We start from the raw sequence: 22031 nt of genomic DNA, 5'->3' as shown, positions 1-22031 counted from the left end.
CGGAATAGAAAATCCTAAAAATGTATCATTTTACAAAGGCAATACTTCTGCCCTGAACAAGCCATAATGTATAAAATTGTAAACATTATAAAACGTCAATAAATCCATATAAATTCCTGAGGTACAATCTCATTGGTCAGTATATTTTCATTGAAATCACAAATTCAATTATGTAAACAAAACATTGTTGTACCTGAATAGATCAGAGCAATGTACATTTTTGTATATTTTGTTCCCTTTGTTTGAACATGACGCTGTGTTCACTTTAGTTCTCATTCATCAGCACAGTCAGAGTCCATAATTACATTCAGTCTCAAGCCAACAGGAATATGGTCCGTGAGGCCAGCCAGCTGGGTTATAAAAGTCATCTCTTCAATTTCCTGGATGGAGACAAAGAGAACATGATTTTTTTTAATGACACTTTATGCTTCTTAATGCAGGATAACTTGTGTTTTAAGACGTTTTCTATAAGAACTGACTGTCAGTAGTTTTGCCAAATGCAAATGTTTCATGAATTATTTGCGGTATCTCAAAGTAACTTCAAGGAGACAAAAGTAGTTGAAAAGAGGGAGAAGACCGAGTAACGGAAAGAGTAAAAACACACAGGGACACGTACTGTTCTACAGTGCTTTGAAATTGAGTTTTCGCGGTACAGGATGTAGTCGATCCGACGGCCAACCCACGGCTCGCCAGTCTCAGGGTAAACCAACGGGAAGTCCTCTGAAGGAATAGGAGGGGAGATATACTGCTTTCTCAGCTCCTCTATCTCTAAAGTCCTACACAGAAAAAACAGACTGGATCTTTAAATCAGCTTCAATGAATCAACAGTGAGTGAGAAGGTCTGGTCATATGACAATAGTAGAGCTGTGCGACAGAGGCTGAAGGATGTACCTTTGTAGATTTTCTGGGGTGTTTATGTCATCCTCATATAACGTGGGCTGCTCTAGCAGAGTACCTTAAGATGCAAATGACATACCCAATGAATTGTCATCATTTGTCTTGTATGTATGCAGTATTATACTGTAGTCTAATGGTTTAAAATGGTATGCACCAATGACCCAGGGCCTCTCTTTTCCAGGCCCTGCCCTGCAAGGATCTCTGTATTCCTCAAACAGACAGTGATTCTGTTCCAGGGTGTCATCTAAACAAACAGAGAGAAACATGAATAAATCCCCCCAAAAAAAAAAAAAAAAAATATATATATATATATATATAACAAAAGAATAGAAAATTGCCAGAGACACACCGGGTGAGCAGTTGTCAAAGTTGAAATCTCCACAGAGCACATCAAAAACAATGTCCTCGTCGTCCTGTCTGTTGGCAGCTTGAAAATCTCCAATCCACTTGGTTACCATGTTCAACTGCTCACAACGAATTTCCCCTTCACCTGAGTAAAAAGCACAGACCAGCTATCACAGACCGAGCTTATCTTTGTTCTCTTAAAAGGAAAATACCAAATTTTGAGTTGTCTGAGCAGAGTGGCTTGCCTTCTGGTGCATGAAGATGTGTACAGTTAAAATAGCCGACCACCTTCTTCTGTTTCTTATTCTGCCCGATCAGCACCTGAGAATGTTAAAAACATCATCATATTTCCACTGTGACAAAAGCATGAGTAATTAATATGAATTTTGGAACACAGCAATAACTGACAGCGGCTTAATTTATGATATTAACCAAGGTACCTTAGCAGAAAGGAGGCCCTTGGCGGCCAGAGCGTCTTCCCCACGGCTGTTGGGAAAGCAGTGGTACTGGGCCTCAAGTACAGGGAATCGACTGGCTAGGAACAGGCCACTGTTGAAGAACTTGAAAGAGGAACAGCAGCACGGTGGTTGGCAAGCATACACACCAATGTCATACAGTATGTGTCCAAACACGGGCTTTAGTGCCTGGGTGAGCTTCTGTGCTGCCCTCTTATCAAACACCTCTTCTAGGCACAGTATGTCCACATTGGCTGGAAACAATGACGACACTTCCCAGGGTACATTGTCCTGCTGGCGGAGACCCTGGGAGAGCAAAGCTCGGGGAGCACTCCGGTGCCCTGCTCGGCCCTGCTGATTGGAGTTCTGATTGGAATTGAGATGGGGAGAAGGCGGCTCAGTCGAGGGCTCTTCTGTATCATCACAGGGCACACAAACCACGTGACTATTGGACTTTGGAATTGAAACATGTCCTTCAGCTGAGTCTGAATGGTGACCCACTGGGGGCTGTGCCTGTCTATCTGTAGCCCCATATGTAGATGAGTTAACTGAGGGGAGTAAGCTGTTGGAGGGGCTGAGAGTCCCACAGCTGCTGGGGGAGTCAACAAAGATGCGGATATGGGGTCGACACACACCCTGCACAATGCGCTGACCAATGACAGCCGCCCTGTGCTGGGTGTGCCCTAGGTTGTTGAAACGAGCCAGGCTGTCAGGCAACAGACAAAGGTTGGCTGTGGCAAATCCAAATGATGCCTTTCCTACCAGCTCAAAGCCCCTGTGTGTCTCCTTCTCTGGTGAGGATGGTGTCTCTCTATGGTAGTGAAAGGGCCTGCGGCAGGCCTGAAGAGGTGCCCAGAGCAGAAAGCCCAGGAAGGCCAAGGGAACTGTGGCGAGAAAAAGAATGAAGAAGGTAATGGAGCCGAAGAAGACCTTGAGGGGATGGAGGTAGCATTCCTGCTCCAGTTGCTGGGTTTGCTCCAGGGTGGTGGACTTGCACACAGCAATGAGGCGATCAAGAAACCAGAAACAAGGCAGGATGAGTGCCCATCCCACAGCATGGATTCCTGCAACAAACCCATTAGGAAATGGAGACACCTCCAGGGCCATGCCTCCGTCCCTTCTCTACGCAACAATCAGGATAAACAACATCAGGACTTCCTGTTCTGCCCTCATTCCTGTCTCTCCTTCATGGGCTCCACTGGGCACTAAGACAGGAGAAAGACATTTAAAAAGTTGTGACATGGCTCTACTCTCCCCATATAAACATTTACACTGTGGGCTCTCAGGAATAACTGGCTTTTACTCTCACATTGACTTCATGTCCAGACATGCAGCTGTGAAAAACATGAAGCAACTGACAGCTGTACTGACATGAATGCAATGCAGTCAGATGCAGAGGGAATGACTGGCTTGTATCATGATCACTCTTAAGGAGGCAAAGAGAAAAACATGGTGTAAACAGCCTTTAATCCAGCTGTCACCATCTGCAGTGTTGCTAACCACTGGCTATATGAAAAGCCTGTCTGAACACCACACCTTTTTATATATTTACAGATTAATTATAAAGTCATTGGGTGTGTCAAAGGTAAAACCTTACACAAATATGTTTCTAATCTTGCACTGATACACTTAAACATAATATCTCAAATATAATACATTTCCAACGTGTGATACAATTACATCAATCCAAGGAGTCTGGATACTATGTATTTTACTGTGCAAAATTAGACCATTTAAACACAGTTTTTAGTGTGGATTAGCTCTTTAACGTTAGTGCGTTGCATTCAAGCGTCCACTCCCATTGCAGACCGAGACACAGCTGGACAAAATAGTACAGTCATTCACAAAATACAACCAGGACGTTGCAAACCCCCTAACACCGCGACATACACATGCATGTAATTCAAAGCAAGCTACCATAACTTCAACCATCATGTAGTCTCTAAATACTCATGGGATGCGAGCTTCTTGTATCATTGAGTCTGTTCAGTCGACACTCATACAGGTAGATTAGACTTCAGCAATGGTACTCTGTTCACCCGTGCGCAGGTATGCTAAGCTAATAGTTTCACTTTTTTTTCCACTTCACGATTCAGAAAGACTTTCATATCTACATAAATGTTGGTGTGCATGACCGGATAGCGTTGCTGTCACATTACAGCACCTTGATATTGAAATCTCACGCCTTACATACATTTTAGCTATTACAAATGAAGGCTGCCACCTGTCCTGTTGCGTAGCTAGCTTAAAACACTCAGCTAACGTGGCAGCCCAGATGGTCTTACCTTAGCACGGAAACTGGGGCAGTCCGTCTGATGAAGCCATACAGCGAGCAACCTACTAAAGTACTTATTGTATTACATGTATTTATTAGGTTGTCACATGTTCAAAGGAAATGTACAGTTTTTGTCTTGAAAACAGTTCAGCAAAGGAGTTCCCTTGAAGATACACCGACCCTGCTCTTAGCGGCTCATCACACTGGCATTATTAAGCCACACCCTAATGGCGTTGCCATGGTGTCGGGCCAGTCTGACACGTGACCTCACCTGAGGCGTCCTGTCACAGGTTATCCTATTAGGATAGTCACTATAACTGAAAAAGTGAGTACTTTTTGAATATTCTCAGCTTTTACTAAATTAAACACTAAAAGATAATATGGTTAAAGACTGAGTCACATCATTAAAAATAGTTAATGTATAATGTTTTATTTCCCATCCCTGTATTTTTTGCACTGACTGCTTGATTTACACATGGTTGCAAGCTAAATACATGTTTATATTGTTTGTTTCTGTTTTGACAAAACGTTCATTCATTTCTTGCTAATAATCTGTAACTTAAGTTAAGTATTAACCAACAGGTAATTTGTATTGTTAAGAAAGGCCAAGGCCAAGACAAGAATAAAGTACCTGCTGGAACAATTAGGTATTGTTGTGAGAGAACAGGAAGGCCCCTCAAGTTATATTACTCCAACCCTTGACTAATCACTTGTCAACTTAACAGCATTTTTTCCAAATGAAGATCCATAATAGTCTGGTTCAAGACCTCTGAACTGCCGACCAAATCTGTTTCTCTGTGTGCACAAAATCATAGCCACACTAAAGTTATCATGTCAAGTCATTTAGCAGTGTTTATTTCCAATTTGTGGACGGTGTTGGTGCGTCTTTGGATGCAATCACATCTACCAGAGAAGGAGATGCTTTCTATCCATCTTGGCCATGTTGCAGAGGCAGGTGAGCACAAGCAGCAGGTCCGTCTGAAGTTTTCTCGGAGCTGTGCTCATTATCACCTTCCTCAGAAAATCTGGATTATTGAAGTCCAATGCCTGGGTGCTGTATTCATCAGACCTATCCCTCAGGATCCCATAGGTGTTGACAATAAATTCAGAGAAATGAGGATGAAGTGTTGTTTTATACCCGAGCTGGTTCAACCTCTCCATAAGGCTAGCATGCCTCTGAGTGAGATGAAGCCGATAGCCTTCATCTACCTTCCCTGTCAGAGGGTGTGTGGTTACCTGCAAGAGAGGATAAACGTGCTTGTGACTTCCTTCTGAGTCACATGAATGGAATATTTATACTGATAATGGGACAGAAAGTTACAGTTGAAACAATACTCAGATTTCATCTCTTATCTGTGCACTGCAAAGTCAAAAAAGGAGTATGTTTTAACAGTGCACAACCAGTTTTTTGATAAATAAATACAAGCCTTTCTTTCTAACCTCTGTTATTTTGTCTGGTATATTGAGCAGCGTGAAACCATAAAGCCTCTTATGGCCCTGGAAGATGTGGGACAGAATCCTCCTATCCAGTTGGTAGGCAATCTCTCCCAGCAGCCTGTCTGGACCTGCAATGAAATCATTACAATAAATAGAAAATAAATCTGTTTCTTTTTGGCAACAGCAAGGTTTCTGGTCTAAGATTTCTGCATGTCAGGCACCGCTCACCTTTGACCTCAAGAGGAACGTCAGCCTGGCAGCTTTGAAACTCTGCTTTCTCGCTTGTGTCTGTGTACACTGAGCTTTGGATGAAATACTTGAAGTCGACGGGGGATGAGGTTCGGTGGTCGTGTTTCAAATTGGTTTGAGACAATTCTTTTCTGAATTGTCTCTCATCAAAGGTGTTTTGCCACAGGCTGGATGGTTGTCTTCCTGAGGGAGAGCAAACCGATAAAAATAAAGTGAAGCTCCTCATTTGAATAGACTTAATTTTATAATTTGTTGATGTTTTGCTGATGTGGACTTTGTAACTTAGGTTTTTGAAAAGTGCTCTCTTAAAATTACAATTACTGTTATTACTGATATGTGAAGATACATGCCAAAGTGAGTGGTAATCAGAATATAAAATAACACAATACCTACTTTAACAATTAAGCATTAATTAATTTTACAGATCTGAAATATACTAACAAAATAATATATTCCTATTGATGATTTGGAGGAGTTACCTATTGCAATGCTCACATTGAGGAGCTTTGTATGAAAAATAGCATGGCTTACAGTATTTATATTCTGCATAACCAACAAAGTTAAAGAAATTAATTTAAAAATTGTTTCCAAAATATATCCCTGTAACAGTATGATTAGAAACTTTACTGACATTGATAATATTTGAAGAATCATTAATACATTTATTCTATGATTATGACTTTACCCTGAAGTTTTAGAAAGATTTAGAGGGATATTTAGGTGATATAGGTATATGTTGTATACAGCTAAGGAATATCAAAACCTTTGCTTACTTTGATTGTAATCAAAGTAAGGTTGTGATTTGTTGGGTCTGTTGATTTCCTTGTCAGCTGTTATTATAAAAAGCTTACACTTTACTGTATGTCACAGAGATAGGTAATTACATGATGAAAGCAGTACACAATGCAAATATTACTCTGGTTTAAAAACAAAAGCAACCAGAACTCAAACACTGACCTCAGCTCATGTGTTTTAACACCTAAGTTAGCTCATTCGAGTTAATCATGTTCAAATTCTTTGCCAATACACTGACAACTCTGATCTGCACCCTGGCTGCCATCTAGAGGCAGAGAAAAACACTTACAGTACCTGTTAATTCCTCCAGAGTGTCATTGTTGAAGCTGTGCACCCTGGCTCTCAGGTCTATGTTTTCCTTGGCTACACTCAGCATCGACTTCAATTGATCATTTTCCTGCCCGAGTTGTTGGTTTTTTGACAGCAAGGCAGCAATGGTTTGGTCCAGGTCCATTCTGGGGCTCCCAGTTTCACAGCCGAGACACAGACACCCAAAACTTTCTGGACACTGACGGAATCACATATCAAATCAAAACAGAAAAGTCCTCTGGGGGGACGTGATTCTGTTAGGATTGTTTTGCTCCATGAAAAGAACAGAGATCAGGTTTAGAAAACAGCCTTTATTCATGGTTATTCTGTGCCTTGGAAATAGTATGACAAAAATCCCAAATCAAGGTCCACTTTACTAGCTTTGTCTAGGGCTTTCAACCATATCACACAGTCTTCACCATGTAGTTTGCTCAGTCGTCATGGTGATGGATTTGTTGACGTGTAAGTTCAGCAGCTGTTATGATTTCATCCTCTGCACCTTTTTTAAAATTTTTCTTTTTAGCTCTTCTCAGCCTTGCTGGCTTGTACAGACGAGGGACAAATTAAATGGAAAACCTTAATGACAGAGTGGAGAAACATATCAAATGCAGATGCTTCGGGGCATCAGGGCTCACTGACTGGTTTGGTGAGTAAGAAAATGATGCGAATAAAATGCTACAGCCTTTACAGTCACCAGATCGCAACCCAGTTTCACACCTATGGAAGATTTTGGAAGGCAATGCTCTCCACCACCATCTCCATAACGCTCACTCCATAGTGACATAATATAAACTTTCATCTTCAAATCTCTTTAGTGATGTCTGTAACTGTCTCTGATGCTGTATGTCCTTTTGGTATGTCTGTCTTTCTTTGTTTTTCTTTCTATCTGCTGTTCTCAGGTCTCTCTTGAAAAAGAGATCTTGATCGTGGTGGCCTGACTCCATACTAACACACTTCATGTTAGTTTTTCCTTTAATTTGTCACCCATCTGTAGATTAAGGGTGAAGATTCAATCTTGACTCTGGAAACAGTAGTTTGACAAAACAATCCCAACTCAAGGTCCACTTATAAGCTTTTTCCATAGTTTTAACCACATAATGATACAGTGGAAAGCCCTGGGGAAAGCTAGTGTCAAATCTTTACAGCGTTTAATGAAATGGCATAAGATATAATAAAGTTTTTTACAACAGGTCATATACCCCATAGAGCTTTAACAAACCCCCAAACTACAACATAGACAATCTATTTATATTATCATAAAAATAACATTTACACTGGGTGAAGCAAAAAATTCTTGAACTACGTGAGTGCACACTACAAGACAAAATAATAATCAAGACTATGGGAACTCACTTCTAGACATGAACTCAAAACAATTTTCCCGTCAGAATTTCTATCTGTTGTTCCTCCAGCTCAGCTCCCCCTGGCTCTTCCAATGAACGCAAGAATATAGAGGAAGATGTTGATGATATCCGTGTACAGGTTCAGAGCAGCAAAGATATATTCTTCTGGACTCAGGGCCAGTTCCTTGTTGCCAAGCAGCAGCTGCGTGTCCACCGCCAAGAACTGTAACATAGAAGAAATTTGCAATGGGTCAAACATGTGAGTGCGTGTTTTAATTAGTGAAACATGTTGTAACTCACAAATGATGTCAAATCAGTCACAATCAGGTTTTGAATCATTTGGCATGTTCTTGGCTTTAAGACTTGGCTCACCTAAATGGCAAAAATCATATTTTCTCACTTATTTCTAGTAATAGTTTGGTTTTATTTGTCCAAATTTCATGCTACTCATACAGCTCCTCTTGATTTCAATGCATTTCAGAATTACTTTTAACAAGGCCAATACTGATGAGTACTGTCGTCGTCATCATCATCATATACAGTAAAGCTGGTGGACAATTGTTTGTCAAAGAACTTACACAGGTGAAGAGCAAGGCTCCCAGTCCAGCATACACAATGTGCAGAATCCTGTCACGGATGAAGATGCAGAGGAGGCCGAAGATGACCAGGACAATTAAACAGACGAACAGCACACCATAACAGGAGGTGAAGTCGTACTTGGTCTGTGGGAGGAAGCCAAGAGTGACACTTTCACATCAAGAGTTACTTTCACATCAGAGTACGACTGTTGTACATGAGGCAGCGACTGACGGACACAAACCTGCAGAGAGAAGACGACCACTGTGAAGCACACGACTGCTGTGATGCCCACTGCCATGACCACCGTGTCAGTGTCATGGAAGCTGGCGATCATTCCCACCATGTAGGACATACTGAGAGTCAGGACAGACTGAAAACAAGAAACACAAATAAATTAGCATTGCTGCACATGTTTGAGTGGAGATCGGTTTCATGGCATAAGTAAGAAATGGAAAATCATACAACTAGCTACAACTTTGATTTGAGAGGCAGAATTTGAATCTAATCTGTGCAACCTTTTACGAATAAGGAAGTATTATATCGTAACTGTAGGCTGAAAACAAAATGTCAGCTTTTCAGCAAGGAAGTAGTCTTATCTCACTTTACTATGGCAGAACATGTTGTTTATCCAATTCAATAGAAAAATTTAAACTTTGAACCAGAACGCCCACACAATGATGATCACATCACATCACATCACATCAGATAACACGGTACTTCCTGAGCAGGAACTCCTGTTTTCCATTTGGAAAAAAACAAAGTCTGAGCAGGCTTACTAATGCAACCAGGTTCCAAGGATGTCTTCGGCGAACACTTCCACAGCAGCTGATCACACAGACCGACACAAAGAATATCGCATAGGACACCACATAGGTCCAGGTGTTCACCATGACGAACACCTTGACCTCTTCCACAAAGGTGAAAACAGCCACAAAGGCGAATGTCACCATCAGCTGAGCAGTTAGCACCAAGAATACCTGGAGGGAAGAGTACATTATTAGGCAGCAGACAGATATTTTTTTAGATCTCAAGTTGTACCAAAATACATGATTAACTCCACCAAGGAGGTTATGTTTTAGGTTTTTTGTTTGCTAGTCAGCAGGATATGTCATAAACCTGAGTTTAATGAAATTTGGTGGAAAGCAGGACGAGATGGCAAGACTTATTTTGGTGCAAATTTCAGTAATTCTTAGAGGTTTTTTTAACATTAAAAGATTGTGCACTACTGCACATACATGTATGTCATGATAAAGTGGCCTAATCACTACATGCAGTAGATGCAGATTTTATTAGAATAAGTTTTAAGATAACACATTTGGAGGATTGTACAGCACTGGCAGGAAATAATGTTATGAGGTCTCTATGTCGGAGTGAGCATTATGGATCAAGTCCTCTGTCATTGTATATACAACTTCATATCGCAATATCGATATATATTGTGGTGTAGTGCATACAGACACTGTTAATGGATAAAATATAAAACAGGTATAGCTGTTGTTGACAAATCCAGAAAATGTACATGCAGGTACTTCATTGCTTTGCTGAAAAAAAATATATTAATAGAAATTCAGTCCTGCTCACTGCCTACAATGGCCTCACACACCCATCCATGTTCATTTTTCCCTTTTCTTCAACGCAACACAGTCTCCTTACCTTTCGGATGAAGGCTCTCCTTATGCTCTTGTTATCTAATCCAAAATCAAAGTTTTGATTCTCATGAAAGGGTGGCGGATCCTCCTCGTTATGGTAAACATCATCTGAAGTGGCACCAACCAGAAACATCAAATTAGTTCAATTACACTAAGAATCCAATCACACTTTTAAAAAGAAATACCACAACGTCAGAAATACTAACCACTGAAGTTGCCATTGAAGCCCTGGCCTGGTGGAGAATATGGTGAAGAAGAGGGGTTGGGGCCATATCCTGAGCCACCTTGAGGGTTCATAGGCATTCCGAAAGCTCCAGGAACACCCGGTCCAAAAGCAGTCGGTGGAGGGAAAGGGGGACCAACAGGAGCAGGGAAACCACCAGGAGCAGAGAAACCACCAGGAGCAGGGAAACCACCAGGAGCAGAGAAACCACCAGGAGCAGATAAACCACCAGGAGCAGATAAACCACCAGGAGCAGATAAACCACCAGCAGCAGGGAAACCACCAGGAGCAGGGAAACCACCAGGAGCAGATAAACCACCAGGAGCAGATAAACCACCAGGAGCAGATAAACCACCAGGAGCAGGGAAACCACCAGGAGCAGGGAAACCACCAGGAGCAGAGAAACCACCAGGAGCAGAGAAACCACCAGGAGCAGGGCCTCCGTACATGTTTGGGCCTAGCATGTTCGTGTCAAATGCGACAGGAAACGCTGGCTGTCCGGGGAGCGAGGGTGGAGAGGGTCCCCCCTCCACGGGAGCGTATGTAGTCTTCTCGGTGGTCATCTCTAGCTTAGATCCGGAACAGAGACCGACTGGAGGGTTGGACTACTGGGATAGATCTGAAAAGTATAAAATAAAGAGGAGAAGTCATATGAATGGTTGTTAATGGTAAAATAAACAGCACTGTTTAGATGATGACGCTTGACGGACGCCGTGAGTGAAGTCCACAGAGCGTTACGCTGTAACGTCACATGGCGTTGCTGACTTCCGGTAGATATCATAATTGATATGCATCGATCGACACCTGAATTAATATGTACATGATTTATACATACTGTCTGGTTTTCTATCACTAAAATCACGTCACTATTGTGATTGTGAAACGAAGGTTTACATCAATGAACAGCATTTACATTTCCCCGAGTTTCCACGGAGACTCGCGAGGTTTTAGCACATAGGCCACAAATTTCACTTTCAGCCTGGAAACGGCCATTTAGCCCATAACACCTAGCCACATTCAGCGAACCATTTGAGTTAAAACAACAGATAGGCTTACCTGATAAGTTGATAAAGACCGAGTAAAGATGTTTTTTGTTAAATCGCACAACACAATATGGCCATGTTTTTCCACCAAACAATAACGGTAGGCAATACTGCTGGACAACGGAAAGGCAACAGAGATCAACGAAGTTAGGATAGCTAAAGTCTTTCAAAACTACTCACATTGCCTGAAATCAACGTTTCAATCCCAGCTGCTTTCCTGTAAAAAAATATTTGTGGTATTTTATTTCAGGTTCCGTCCCACTTTCATTGTTTTTTTTTGTCCACTCTCACTGCCAGTAAACTCCGTGCGTCGCCGCCCCCAGGATGCGGAATGCCGCATTCAGGCCACATGAAATGTGAGAGATACTCATGTAAACGGCGTGAGATCGTTCACTTCGTCGGGCACCTCACGGTTGTATGATTATGATTGATGAGTTGGTCGTGTGAAAAATAGTGTGCATTAACAATATAGCACAATATAGCACAATATCCACTAAACAAGTGCCAATTCGAATATATCAGAGCTTTCAGAAAAGTCCGACTTTCCCAGTGGTCAACTTGGATGTTTGACGCTCCTCTGTCGTACCCCAGGTCACATCACAAGTTTCTTCACCGCTGAAACACAGGTGGTTGGGACTGTAGTGAAGGATTGTAAACAGGTGAACAAAACAGGGCATATAGAAACATTGCAAACATGACTAACACTTCAGGTTATTCAGAGGTTGATTCCTTTCATTTGGTCAGAGTGATGAAACCTGGCAAAAAAACAGCTTCTGTCCACTAATGGTTATGTAACCTTGGAAGAGGAACTTCACCTACTTACTATTTTGGAGTCACAGCAGGCTGGATTCATGTTACACAAACATCTTGGTTGATTTGTAATGTAAACAGAGACAAGCATCAAACTCTCCAGATCAATTCCCCAAAATGTGTAATCAATTATTATTATTAGATATATGTTGCCTCACTGCACACGGTCTTTTTGGCTGCCATTTACATGCATTATTTTGTATGTGTGTGTGTGTGTATATATATATATATATATATATATATATATATATATATATATATATATATATATATATATATACATATTTCATCAAACAAAGGCTGTGAGCAACACAGACATTACACATACCACAGGAGAATTAAACAAGTTGAAGGTAAATTTCCTTTTATTTCACATATTAAATGTTTGCATTATTTTGACTCATGCATGACAAAATGCAAGGTGAAACAGGTGATGCCCTTGCATTAGAAAACATTTCATGTCTAATGACATAAAATGTAGAAAATTTAAAAAGTTAACAGTTCTCACACTGCCCTTTATCAAACTGGTCAAGTATAAAAAGCGACATTAAATAATTAAGAATCTATTTGAAACAATAACATTAAATCTACAGAAAACAGAAAATGGGGTTGGACTTATTGCTACCTTTCCACTCATATTTTGTTCTTTATACACAGTGTATTGCTTCGTTAAGCCAAGTTTAAACATCCATCACATGCTCTTGATCATTATGCAGCAGCACATGTGGACATGTTCTATAGTAGGCTTCATACTAACACAAGGACACAAAATAAAGGGTTTATTGCTGTACGGCTCCATAATAAATACATAAATAGCATAATTCAAAAGGCACATTCTGTCAAAATGAAAGATTCACATTCAACGATGTTTCTTCCCTTTTGCTGAGTTTACTTGAGGTGCAATTTAAAAAGGGAAGATAAGTGAGTGCTCTTACCAGCCTCAGCTGTCACTTGAACATTTTGTCTTATATCTGATCAAGAAAATACATTTTAAAGGGAACTAGTTGAGGGTATCTAATCTAATTTCACTCCAAACAGTTATGAAAAAAAAAAAAGAGAACAATCCTAACAAAACACTGACTTCTATATCAATGTCTGCATAGCTTTTAACAAAATACTGGTCCAAAACGATCAAATACTGAAAACTGCACACACTGTTCTCATATGTGTGCATGTGTTTTGGTTTGTTTTCAAAGAAGTGGGGAAGAGACCTGATCATAAGACGTGAATGCACTTGGGAATTTTATACAAATTCCACTGTAGTATATATACAGAATTCAGCAATGGTCGACACGAGGTCCAGTGAGTCTACTTTAATTAACATTAAATATTTTCCTGCTGAATAAATATTAAATATTCATATATATTCAATAGTGACAAAATACTGATCTCACTTGAATAAAACATACAGTAATTCCTCTCCACATTTTTGGTGATTTTCTTCAGACTCTTTGGTAGAAGGACTGCAAAGTTAAAACCTGGTAATGACAGCCATCATTCAGCCCCTATGGTCTTCCCCCTCCTAACTTTGTTCTCTTCATGGGAGGAGGTGACCTCCCCTGCTTTCCTCCTTTAAGGTAGTTTTCACAGTTTCACTGCATGCGATCTGTCTGGAGCTGCTGAGGTTGGTATTGGCTGAAGGCGGCAGCAGCGGCGGCAGCTCCTGGGGTGGCAGCAGTGGTGAGTGGTTGCTGGACAGCGTACCCGTACCCTGCTGTAGTCATGTAGCTTGTTGGTGCTGGTGAGGCCGCATATGGATACTGCTCATATGCAGCAGCGGCAGCGGCAGCGGTGGCAGCCGCTGAGTATTGGGCATATGCTGCTCCAGTATAGTCAAGGTATGGGGAAGTGGCAGCAGCAGCTGTTGCTGTAGCAGCAGAAGGTTGTACATGAGGGATCACCACGCTGGGCTGGACAAAGGCCTGAGGGTAGACGTAGTGGGCAGGGACTCTGTAGGACACAAAGACACATGGGGTCAAAGCAGAGCCTCAGCCAGTCATCTTTCCAACGCTGAAACTAAATTCTGGAAAACTGAAAAGCAAGCGCCACAAATACATCAATCCAGTCCTCAGAACACAGCAAATCCATTCATTAACAACTGAAAAACCCTACCTAGAAATGAAAAGTTAAGGAAGCAGCAAAACAAGCGCAGCTTTTAATTTCAAAAAGCACTTGAATCTGAGACACAGTAAGGCATTAAAAGAAGACACAGCCCAGCTCTGCACCAAAAGTTTCACTGAAAAGGGTATTTGACAAAATGCGAGCTTATCGCACAACAACACAACATATCAAGAAAAGAAGTGGACATCCACATGTCTGTCCACATACTGTCACACCAACACCACACATACTGGCATGCCCACACATGTTAATAGGTCCTTAAACACAAACAAATAGGGTGAAGAAAGGATTTTGGTTTCTTTAAAATGGAGCAGCTAAAAAATGCAATAAATTGCAATGCAGTGAATTAACCATATGATATCTTATCAAGTGGGATCTTTGTTGTTTTAGGTTCTGCAGAGGCCCTGTTGGGTATATTTGTTCAAAAAAGAAATCCATTTAACTATTTTAAAGTGGAAAAATTGTGTAAGAGTAAGAGATCTCCATTGGAAGAGCAATATTCTATATATAGAACAGGGTATAAATGGATAAATACAAGCCTGGGTATCTGGGTAAATTTGGCCCCACTTTAAACTTGTGTTAAAGTCACCCTCAGTAAATATATTGAGGAGCAGGTGTGAAACTGTTATATCTGTCCATAGACAAGTGCCCCCTCCCCCTCTTACAGACATACACCCCCACACAAACATACACACGCCAACTTGACTGACAAGGGAGTCTGGAAGCATGCTATTTTTGCTCCTCTTGTCATCTCCAAAGGACAAGCTGATCCCCTCCTTCAGTAACACATGGCAGGGCACTCGTCAACTGTAATGGCTGCCTGTGCCACTCTACTGTCACAGTGACTTTCCTGAATTGACTTCTTTATTATCAGACTGGAGGTGTCCTGGCTGATCAAAGAGTGTTGCCCTTGTTACGAAGTGGGATGCTAGATCCACTGCTGTAAACAAGAGCTAACTGTTCTGTACTATAGTTGCATAATGATCACAGAAAATGTTACAATTCTTGTATTAAACGTGACAAATTTCCGACTTGACAAGACCGACATGCTGGTGTCCTTTCTCTGTGATATGACCTTGTTTTAATATCAACAGTTCAAGCACTGAAAGGGCACAGCTGACTTAAGCCACCTCTATTGAAAGAGATGGGTTGAACATTTTGTGGTCCTGCGAGTCGAGAGCTAAATAAAGGTGCTTTGTAAATCACCAGGACACATGGGTAATCCCCAGCACATAACCAAAAGGCTTCACGGGGCACATGGCTCGGCCCACCTGTTGTCCGCAGCCGAGCGGCCTTGTCTGTGCCATACATTATTAACAGCGCTGCTGAGTGACTCCCATTTTCCATCTGAATTTGAGAGGCCGTGGAGATCACTGTAGCCAACAGCTGCTGCCTAAGAGACCGGCTAAGATCTCTGTCTCCAACCTATAGTGCAGTGAACACTGGAGTGTGTCTATGTATAAAAAAAGACTGGCTTTTTGGGGTTATTGCAATCTAAACCTATCACATCTAAAGTTAGGTCACATCTAAAAATTGTTTTATACAGACAGTGATCCACCTTTAATTTGGAGCCTCGATGTTTTCAGTTTACTTTAAACTGAAACTGTAGCTTTGCTAATAAAGTACCAACATGGAGGCAATTACACGTATTCTTCTGTGTTTGTTTTCATCCCCCTCGAACATTTTAATGTTATTCTAAATGACAGCGGCGGGAGTGATGAGAGAAATACAAAACAAAGGATGTTTTGGGTTTTTCAGAAATATGCTCAGTATCGTGTACCTGTAGATGTAAGCTACAAGTGAAAGCAATGGGTTAATAAAAACAAAAACAAAAAAAAACACAGCATCATGGGTAAGGAAACGGAAAAAGAACTCCCACATGCAAGCCAGTGTTTGTTTTGTTGCAGGGGATCGATTTTGAAATCAACAAAATGAGTGATCATCAGCCCCCTTTTCACAACAAAACACAATCAACTTGATGTTAACAAGAAACCGGGGAGGGGGAGGGGGGAAATAAACCACAGGCTAAAGCACAAATCAATCATTAAAAAAGGGAAAAGAACCAGCACCCCATTACAGTTACAACTCCCTATCGAAACGCACAAAAAGTCTGCACAAAAACCTCCTGCACCCCCCATCTCCCCCACTGCAAGTATAAATAAGCACACAGTTAAGCTGAACACCACATCATACTGAAAACAAGGCACACACAAATCTATGTACTATGGAAAACTGGAAAAGAAAAACAGAAGACTTCCATGCATCTAGTCACCATTTCAGTGCGTTTGTGTATGTCAGAGTATACAGGTAACACTTTAGTGCTCTGCCCAATGCAGACTCAGCTATTCCTCAAATCATCATGTCCCTTCATCAGCTATTTTAACCGTTACCGACCCTGTCAGATCAGAGAGAGATAGACAACATGAAGTCAAGTCCAGCAGTGGCTCTGGGACAAACGTTCACTTCCTTCACAGTCAACGCCAAGCAGAGGAGCACACATCAACACTCACATGTCCTCATTCAGGATATAACAGGTGGAGGCAATGATAGATGACATGTTTACAACAATAAAAACAGATTATGCAAAAGATCATAAAAAGACAATAGCTGATTTTTGCCATTTCATACAGACAGGTTTTGTGAAAGAAGTGTACATTTCTGCAGCTTAACATACCCATAAGGTCTTTGGATGAATGCTGGATGGATCTGAGGAACACCAAATGCAAACCCTAGAATGAAAACATACACTTGATGATTAAAGTGATGATTGGTGATTTTAAGACAGTGCTCTGATCCTTTGCAAGATGGCTTGTCATTTCCTAGAGAAAAAAAACGACAACTGACATGTCAGTCTACAGTGAGCTTTCATCACCCTGATATCAACATGAATATCTACTTATTCTTAGTTCTGTCTTAGATTTACTTTCATCTAGTCATTTCATTACATCCTGTTATATGTGAGCATGAAATAAAGCTGTGGTCCAGTGCCTCACCTGGCTGTATGACCCTGGGCTTGGCCCCCAGGTAGGCCAGGTTCACATTGGCTTTCCTGCCGTCTATTATGGGGTTAGGGTCCTTGCAGGCCCTGTCAGCAGAGGCCCGGTCTGCCATGGTCACCTGAAGGAAATAGCACATTTTCCAATGACCTCATGGAGACTTCATGTTGGACAGTGTGGTCACAGAGATTTAGATCACAAATGATGGATCATTTAGTTTATCTTAGAGTAGCCTGGTCATATTTAACTGAGGGTAACTCCGTGGTTTGATTGTCCAATAAGTGCTAACAAATGAGCCGTTTCTGTCCTGGCTGTCACACAGAACAGGAGACCGTATAATGGACTCTCAGCCTTTAGGTGCCGATACTGCCTCAATTGACCTCGCACGTGTGCAGGCAACTTTAAAATGGCAACTCAAAAACTGGCTGCAGGTTGTTACTCACAAATCCATAACCTCTGGACTTCCCCGTCTGCCGATCAGTGATGACAACAGCCTCCTCGATGTCTCCAAACACCTCGAAGTATTTCCTGAGACTTGAGTCCGTTGTGTGATAAGGAAGACCTCCCACAAAGATCTTAGTGTATGTGGTGTCTTTCTGTGCCGAGTGCATCATTTGTGTATATATATGTATATATATATATTCAAGTGATTTCCTGGAAGTTGTAAGGTCAGATAAAGTAGAGAAACGCGTTCGTATCGGTTGAGGGAGAGAGTCTGCGGCGCGGACAGGCAGCCCCCCGGTGATGTGGACTGAGGATCTGAAGGAGGAGGAGGAGGAGGAGGAGGACACCTGTTAGTTTGTTGCGGGAGATTTCCCAGTTGTCAGTGTGTGACACACATACTTAACTCCACCCAGATCCAGACCACCACCCTGCGCTCAGGTTGCCTACTGCCGCACAGCTGCTAAAACAGTGGCAGGGACTCACTGTGCAAAATAAGTAAAGAAAAAACTCTCTGTAATAAAGTTTACGGCAACCACAGGTCAGGGATATTTAGGCTTTGAGACTAGATGATGTAATGTTTTGTACTTCAGTGGAAAATCATGACTTGATGATTTCCTGTGCATTTTACTCCCCAACACGAAGGTCTAAATGTTGTTTTAAAGTCCCCACACTGCCAGGAACCACATCCTGGAGGGACATACTGAAATCCTTATTCATGTGTTTGGCCTAAATGTGGTCAGACATAAAATGATCTAAAATGACTGGAATCATCCTGTATAATACTCATCATTTGTCAGTTTTTTAATTGTACAATGTAGCTCCCCCTAGGTTGCTAAATGCTAATGCTAGTTACAGCTCCTACAAGTCTCTTATTAGTTCAGTAGTCTACTGTATACAATTGCTTTATAGTCTGTGCTTATCTTTAAAACTTTGAATTTAGGGCTGACCTGCAATCATCAAAAAAAATGCCCACTCATTGTTGACACATGAATATTCATTTATGTAATATAGCACACGTTTCGAAAAAGTGCACCAGTTGACCCATGGGGGCACTATAATTACATTAAATTAACTCAAATGTCACATTTGAGGCACCACCGGCCTAATTATTAGAAAACTGGGAAGGACCATGCATTGTGGCAGTGTTTGCAAAACTATACGCATTGCTACAACTAATAATGGGTCAAGATTTGAAACAATAACAGGCTTTCAATTTAGTGGCACATCTCGTGCATGGTGCAGTCTATGATTGGCCTACATTGTGGGGGACAACATGTTTACATGTCTGCATTTGCCTGCAAGTTCCGGGGGACCACAAATCTGCAAGTGACAGGAGACATTTTTGCCCCACATTAAGATGCCATAAAGTGGAACAAACACCACTGTTGACATCTCTTCCTCGAGATGAAGTAAATAATCACACTCCACTGTGATGTTAATGTTGGTAGGATATTTTTGTTCATAATCAAATTTCAGTAAGAGCAAAATCCACTGCAGACCTATTCCCTCTTTCTGTACCTTGGAAGGATCCAGGAATACAACCCCCGAGCGACAAAGGTAAGAGTAGTTTTGAAAAGACATTGCATTTAAAATGACATATTATTACATTTAGATAAAGAGTAATTAGACAAGCATGTTTTCCACTGAGAAACGATCCCCTCATGAGTAAATTATGGAAAGGGTTTTTAATAGCAGATGTTTCTATTAAAAGAGATTTTTAGGCCTCCTTTAAAATCTTAAATTTACCTTTGACCACAAATTCTTCACAAATGTATTTTGATGTTGTTTTGAAGCACAAGAGAATGAATACTGCGTATACTCAGTGTCTGCTGTACTAAAATACTATACTATACTCCTAAATCATACTAAAATATGCAATCAAGGTCAGCTCGAACGAGCCAAATGAAGAGTCGACACAGCACACTGATTGTAAATGTTCTATTCTAGAACATTTTGTACCAATTACAACAGTTTGAGATACATTATAAATACAATTCTGTACATTATAATAGTGTAAATACTATGTTCAAATACATTTCTATTTACAACTCCTTATGAGGGAGAGCAGCTTTGTTCTCTTCTTTTAAAGTAAGGTCTTGGGTTTGTTTCATTTACTCAAAATTACAGCTCGGATATAGAACTATTTCTAGTCAGCTCCAAAGTTCAACACGTCCATAAAAATATAAGTTCATAGGACAAGTCTTCTACTTTTGCACCGTCTTCTGTAACCTGATACAGTCCGTCACCCATTCATCCAATCCGCCATGTGAAAAAAATGCATTATTGAGTACCTTTTAACATGTAGTGTTATATATCAGTTAACATATAAAATGCAGATGGACAATCAGTTAACAAGGTATTCTATCAGTCAGTCAGCGAGGCTGGGTGGCATTTTGAATGCATCGTAATATACATACACAGGTTTCAGGTCCACACAGTTAGTTTAAAACTCAGTGAACTTGTTATGGAGTTCATTAAGTGGGCTTTATGTGCCTGCCTTTATGGACAGGGCATTAAGGCATCAGTACATCCAGGCCTTGGACAAAGCCTAGCTGCTTTGTTCCCTCAGGTTAAAGTGATGATGCACGGTTCCTCAGTCACTTCAGTTAGAAAATATTCAGAAAATATCAGTCCAATACGGAAGACAGTCGGCAAACTCTCTAAGAATCCTTTCCAGTGCAAGCAATCAAACAGCAACAGTCTCATGCTGGATGGGGATTATTTCCTCCACAGTGTTACAGTACTTCAACAGGATAATTTAACATGATAACTGCAGTAAAAACACTGAAAGCAACTCAGGTTTGGCAGATTTGTCCTTTGTTCAGGGTTTGTGGCATTACTCCTAGAGATATGGCACTAAGCTTTACTTGGACACATAGATATATATATATAATGTTTACCTCCACATATTAAAAAAATAACAAATTACTCATAACAGCAGATATGGAACCGTAGTTCTTTGGTTACCCCTGACATATCATATTGATGTAAATATCAATGTTTATTAACAGTAGTACATTCTTAATCTTCATATCCCAGATTACTCCACTATGAGCCTCAGGGGAAGATGCATTGTCTTACAAAAATATCATACATAATGTTCAGAAACCAATGTAAGAAAATGTATGTGAGTAATATTTCCATATGGACTCCCAGTTAAAAGTGAACTTCTCTATCAAAAATATCACCGTATAGAAAACTCAGACATGTGCATAGTGAATTTTTCAGTGGACAGTAATTAGGATATACCTTCATTAAATGCACAGGTCAGATATGCTTTAGGAAAGCAGACACGGCTGCAGAATACATCAGCTCAGAGATTTGTGCGGTCAGAGGGATGGAAGGAAAGGAGCCATACTGAAGTCAGCCTGTGGTTCACACATAGGCACTGGATCTGAGGACTGCCCTTGGGTCCCTGCCATTCTTCAGAAAGCCGGTCCTTCTTTGGGTCCTATCTGATCAGAGTCTGGGGTTCTGTGTCCATGGAGGGCGGCCCTCTAGTGAGACGAGATGGTTTCACAAACACGCCGTGGCCTGGGGGGCAGCGGAAGTACACTCTGCCCTGGACAGTCCCGTTGTGCTTACCTAAAGGAAGATCAATCATAACAGATATATCGCTCTGAACCTTCATGCTATGTCACATTTGGACCTTTCATACACAAGGAATCTATATTAAAAAGTAGAGCCAGAGGAGTAGTGGATTTTTGAGGCTGATAACCAGGGCTGAGCGGGCAAAGCAGGCAACTACCATGATTACCTACTATATATTATGTGTCAGTTGGTTTACAGTTATGTGATTCATAGCAAGTTTCCTCATAAATAACCATAAGTCAGATGACTACCACACAACAAAGCTATGATGATTAAACCTAACCCTCCTACATGAACCTTTTCATTATTTGGTTTCTGTGCCAAATCAATCACTTCTTATTGGAGAATAGGCACCGCTAAAGCACAACATCATCTGAACTGGAATGGCCCTGCATCATTACCTGTCTTGTAGAGGGAGCCTGTGTTAAAATTGAAATAGTGTACATTCCTGTTCCTATAATAATATTCCT

The 22031-nt window shown here is 41.0% G+C and overlaps 5 protein-coding genes across 7 annotated transcripts in view; all 5 read right to left on the bottom strand.

The window, feature by feature from the left end:
• Window positions 1-6: 6 nt before the first annotated feature.
• On the bottom strand, window positions 7-4141 carry smpd5 (sphingomyelin phosphodiesterase 5). The gene is made up of 8 exons (XM_070912711.1): window positions 3983-4141; window positions 1683-2902; window positions 1488-1563; window positions 1247-1387; window positions 1052-1141; window positions 892-955; window positions 617-776; window positions 7-380 (listed from the first exon to the last, which is right to left on the bottom strand). The coding sequence occupies exons 2-8, from the start codon at window positions 2802-2804 to the stop codon at window positions 273-275; spliced, it is 1761 nt and encodes a 586-aa protein (XP_070768812.1). The 5' UTR covers window positions 2805-2902; window positions 3983-4141; the 3' UTR covers window positions 7-272.
• A 710-nt stretch (window positions 4142-4851) lies between these two features.
• Window positions 4852-6907, bottom strand: LOC139290162 (speriolin-like protein). Its single transcript, XM_070911856.1, has 4 exons — window positions 6748-6907; window positions 5638-5841; window positions 5413-5537; window positions 4852-5208 (listed from the first exon to the last, which is right to left on the bottom strand). The coding sequence occupies exons 1-4, from the start codon at window positions 6905-6907 to the stop codon at window positions 4876-4878; spliced, it is 822 nt and encodes a 273-aa protein (XP_070767957.1). The 3' UTR covers window positions 4852-4875.
• Window positions 6908-6945: 38 nt separating this feature from the next.
• On the bottom strand, window positions 6946-11835 carry grinab (glutamate receptor, ionotropic, N-methyl D-aspartate-associated protein 1b (glutamate binding)). 3 transcript variants are annotated; one of them, XR_011597507.1, is made up of 8 exons: window positions 11780-11835; window positions 10540-11175; window positions 10338-10441; window positions 9461-9661; window positions 8926-9054; window positions 8684-8827; window positions 8116-8328; window positions 6946-7033 (listed from the first exon to the last, which is right to left on the bottom strand). XR_011597507.1 is itself a non-coding variant. In XM_070911479.1 (7 exons), exons 2-7 carry the CDS (start codon window positions 11117-11119, stop codon window positions 8176-8178), a joined length of 1311 nt encoding a protein of 436 aa, XP_070767580.1. In that variant the 5' UTR covers window positions 11120-11175; window positions 11780-11835; the 3' UTR covers window positions 7054-8175. The 3 variants fall into 3 exon arrangements, 2 of the variants coding, with proteins under 2 accessions (XP_070767580.1, XP_070767581.1); XM_070911479.1 differs by lacking the exon at window positions 6946-7033 and having other exon boundaries at window positions 7054-8328; XM_070911480.1 differs by lacking the exons at window positions 6946-7033; window positions 11780-11835 and adding an exon at window positions 11613-11751 and having other exon boundaries at window positions 7054-8328.
• Window positions 11836-14001: 2166 nt separating this feature from the next.
• Window positions 14002-18140, bottom strand: rbm24b (RNA binding motif protein 24b). The gene is made up of 4 exons (XM_070912320.1): window positions 17970-18140; window positions 17524-17647; window positions 17205-17259; window positions 14002-14359 (listed from the first exon to the last, which is right to left on the bottom strand). Exons 1-4 carry the CDS (start codon window positions 18138-18140, stop codon window positions 14002-14004), a joined length of 708 nt encoding a protein of 235 aa, XP_070768421.1.
• Window positions 18141-21242: 3102 nt separating this feature from the next.
• kif13a (kinesin family member 13A) overlaps window positions 21243-22031 on the bottom strand; it is a 34427-nt gene continuing 33638 nt past the window's right edge. Inside the window, exon 41 of the mRNA XM_070912319.1 lies at window positions 21243-21555. Within this exon, the coding sequence (XP_070768420.1) occupies window positions 21422-21555 (134 nt within the window). The 3' untranslated portion in view covers window positions 21243-21421. The remainder of the gene's footprint in view (window positions 21556-22031) is intronic.

This window comes from Enoplosus armatus, chromosome 9, assembly GCF_043641665.1.
Source record: "Enoplosus armatus isolate fEnoArm2 chromosome 9, fEnoArm2.hap1, whole genome shotgun sequence".
Taxonomy (NCBI): Eukaryota; Metazoa; Chordata; class Actinopteri; order Centrarchiformes; family Enoplosidae; genus Enoplosus; species Enoplosus armatus.
Note: the sequence above shows the minus strand (reverse complement) of the source record. Positions and strands in the feature narration are given on the sequence as shown.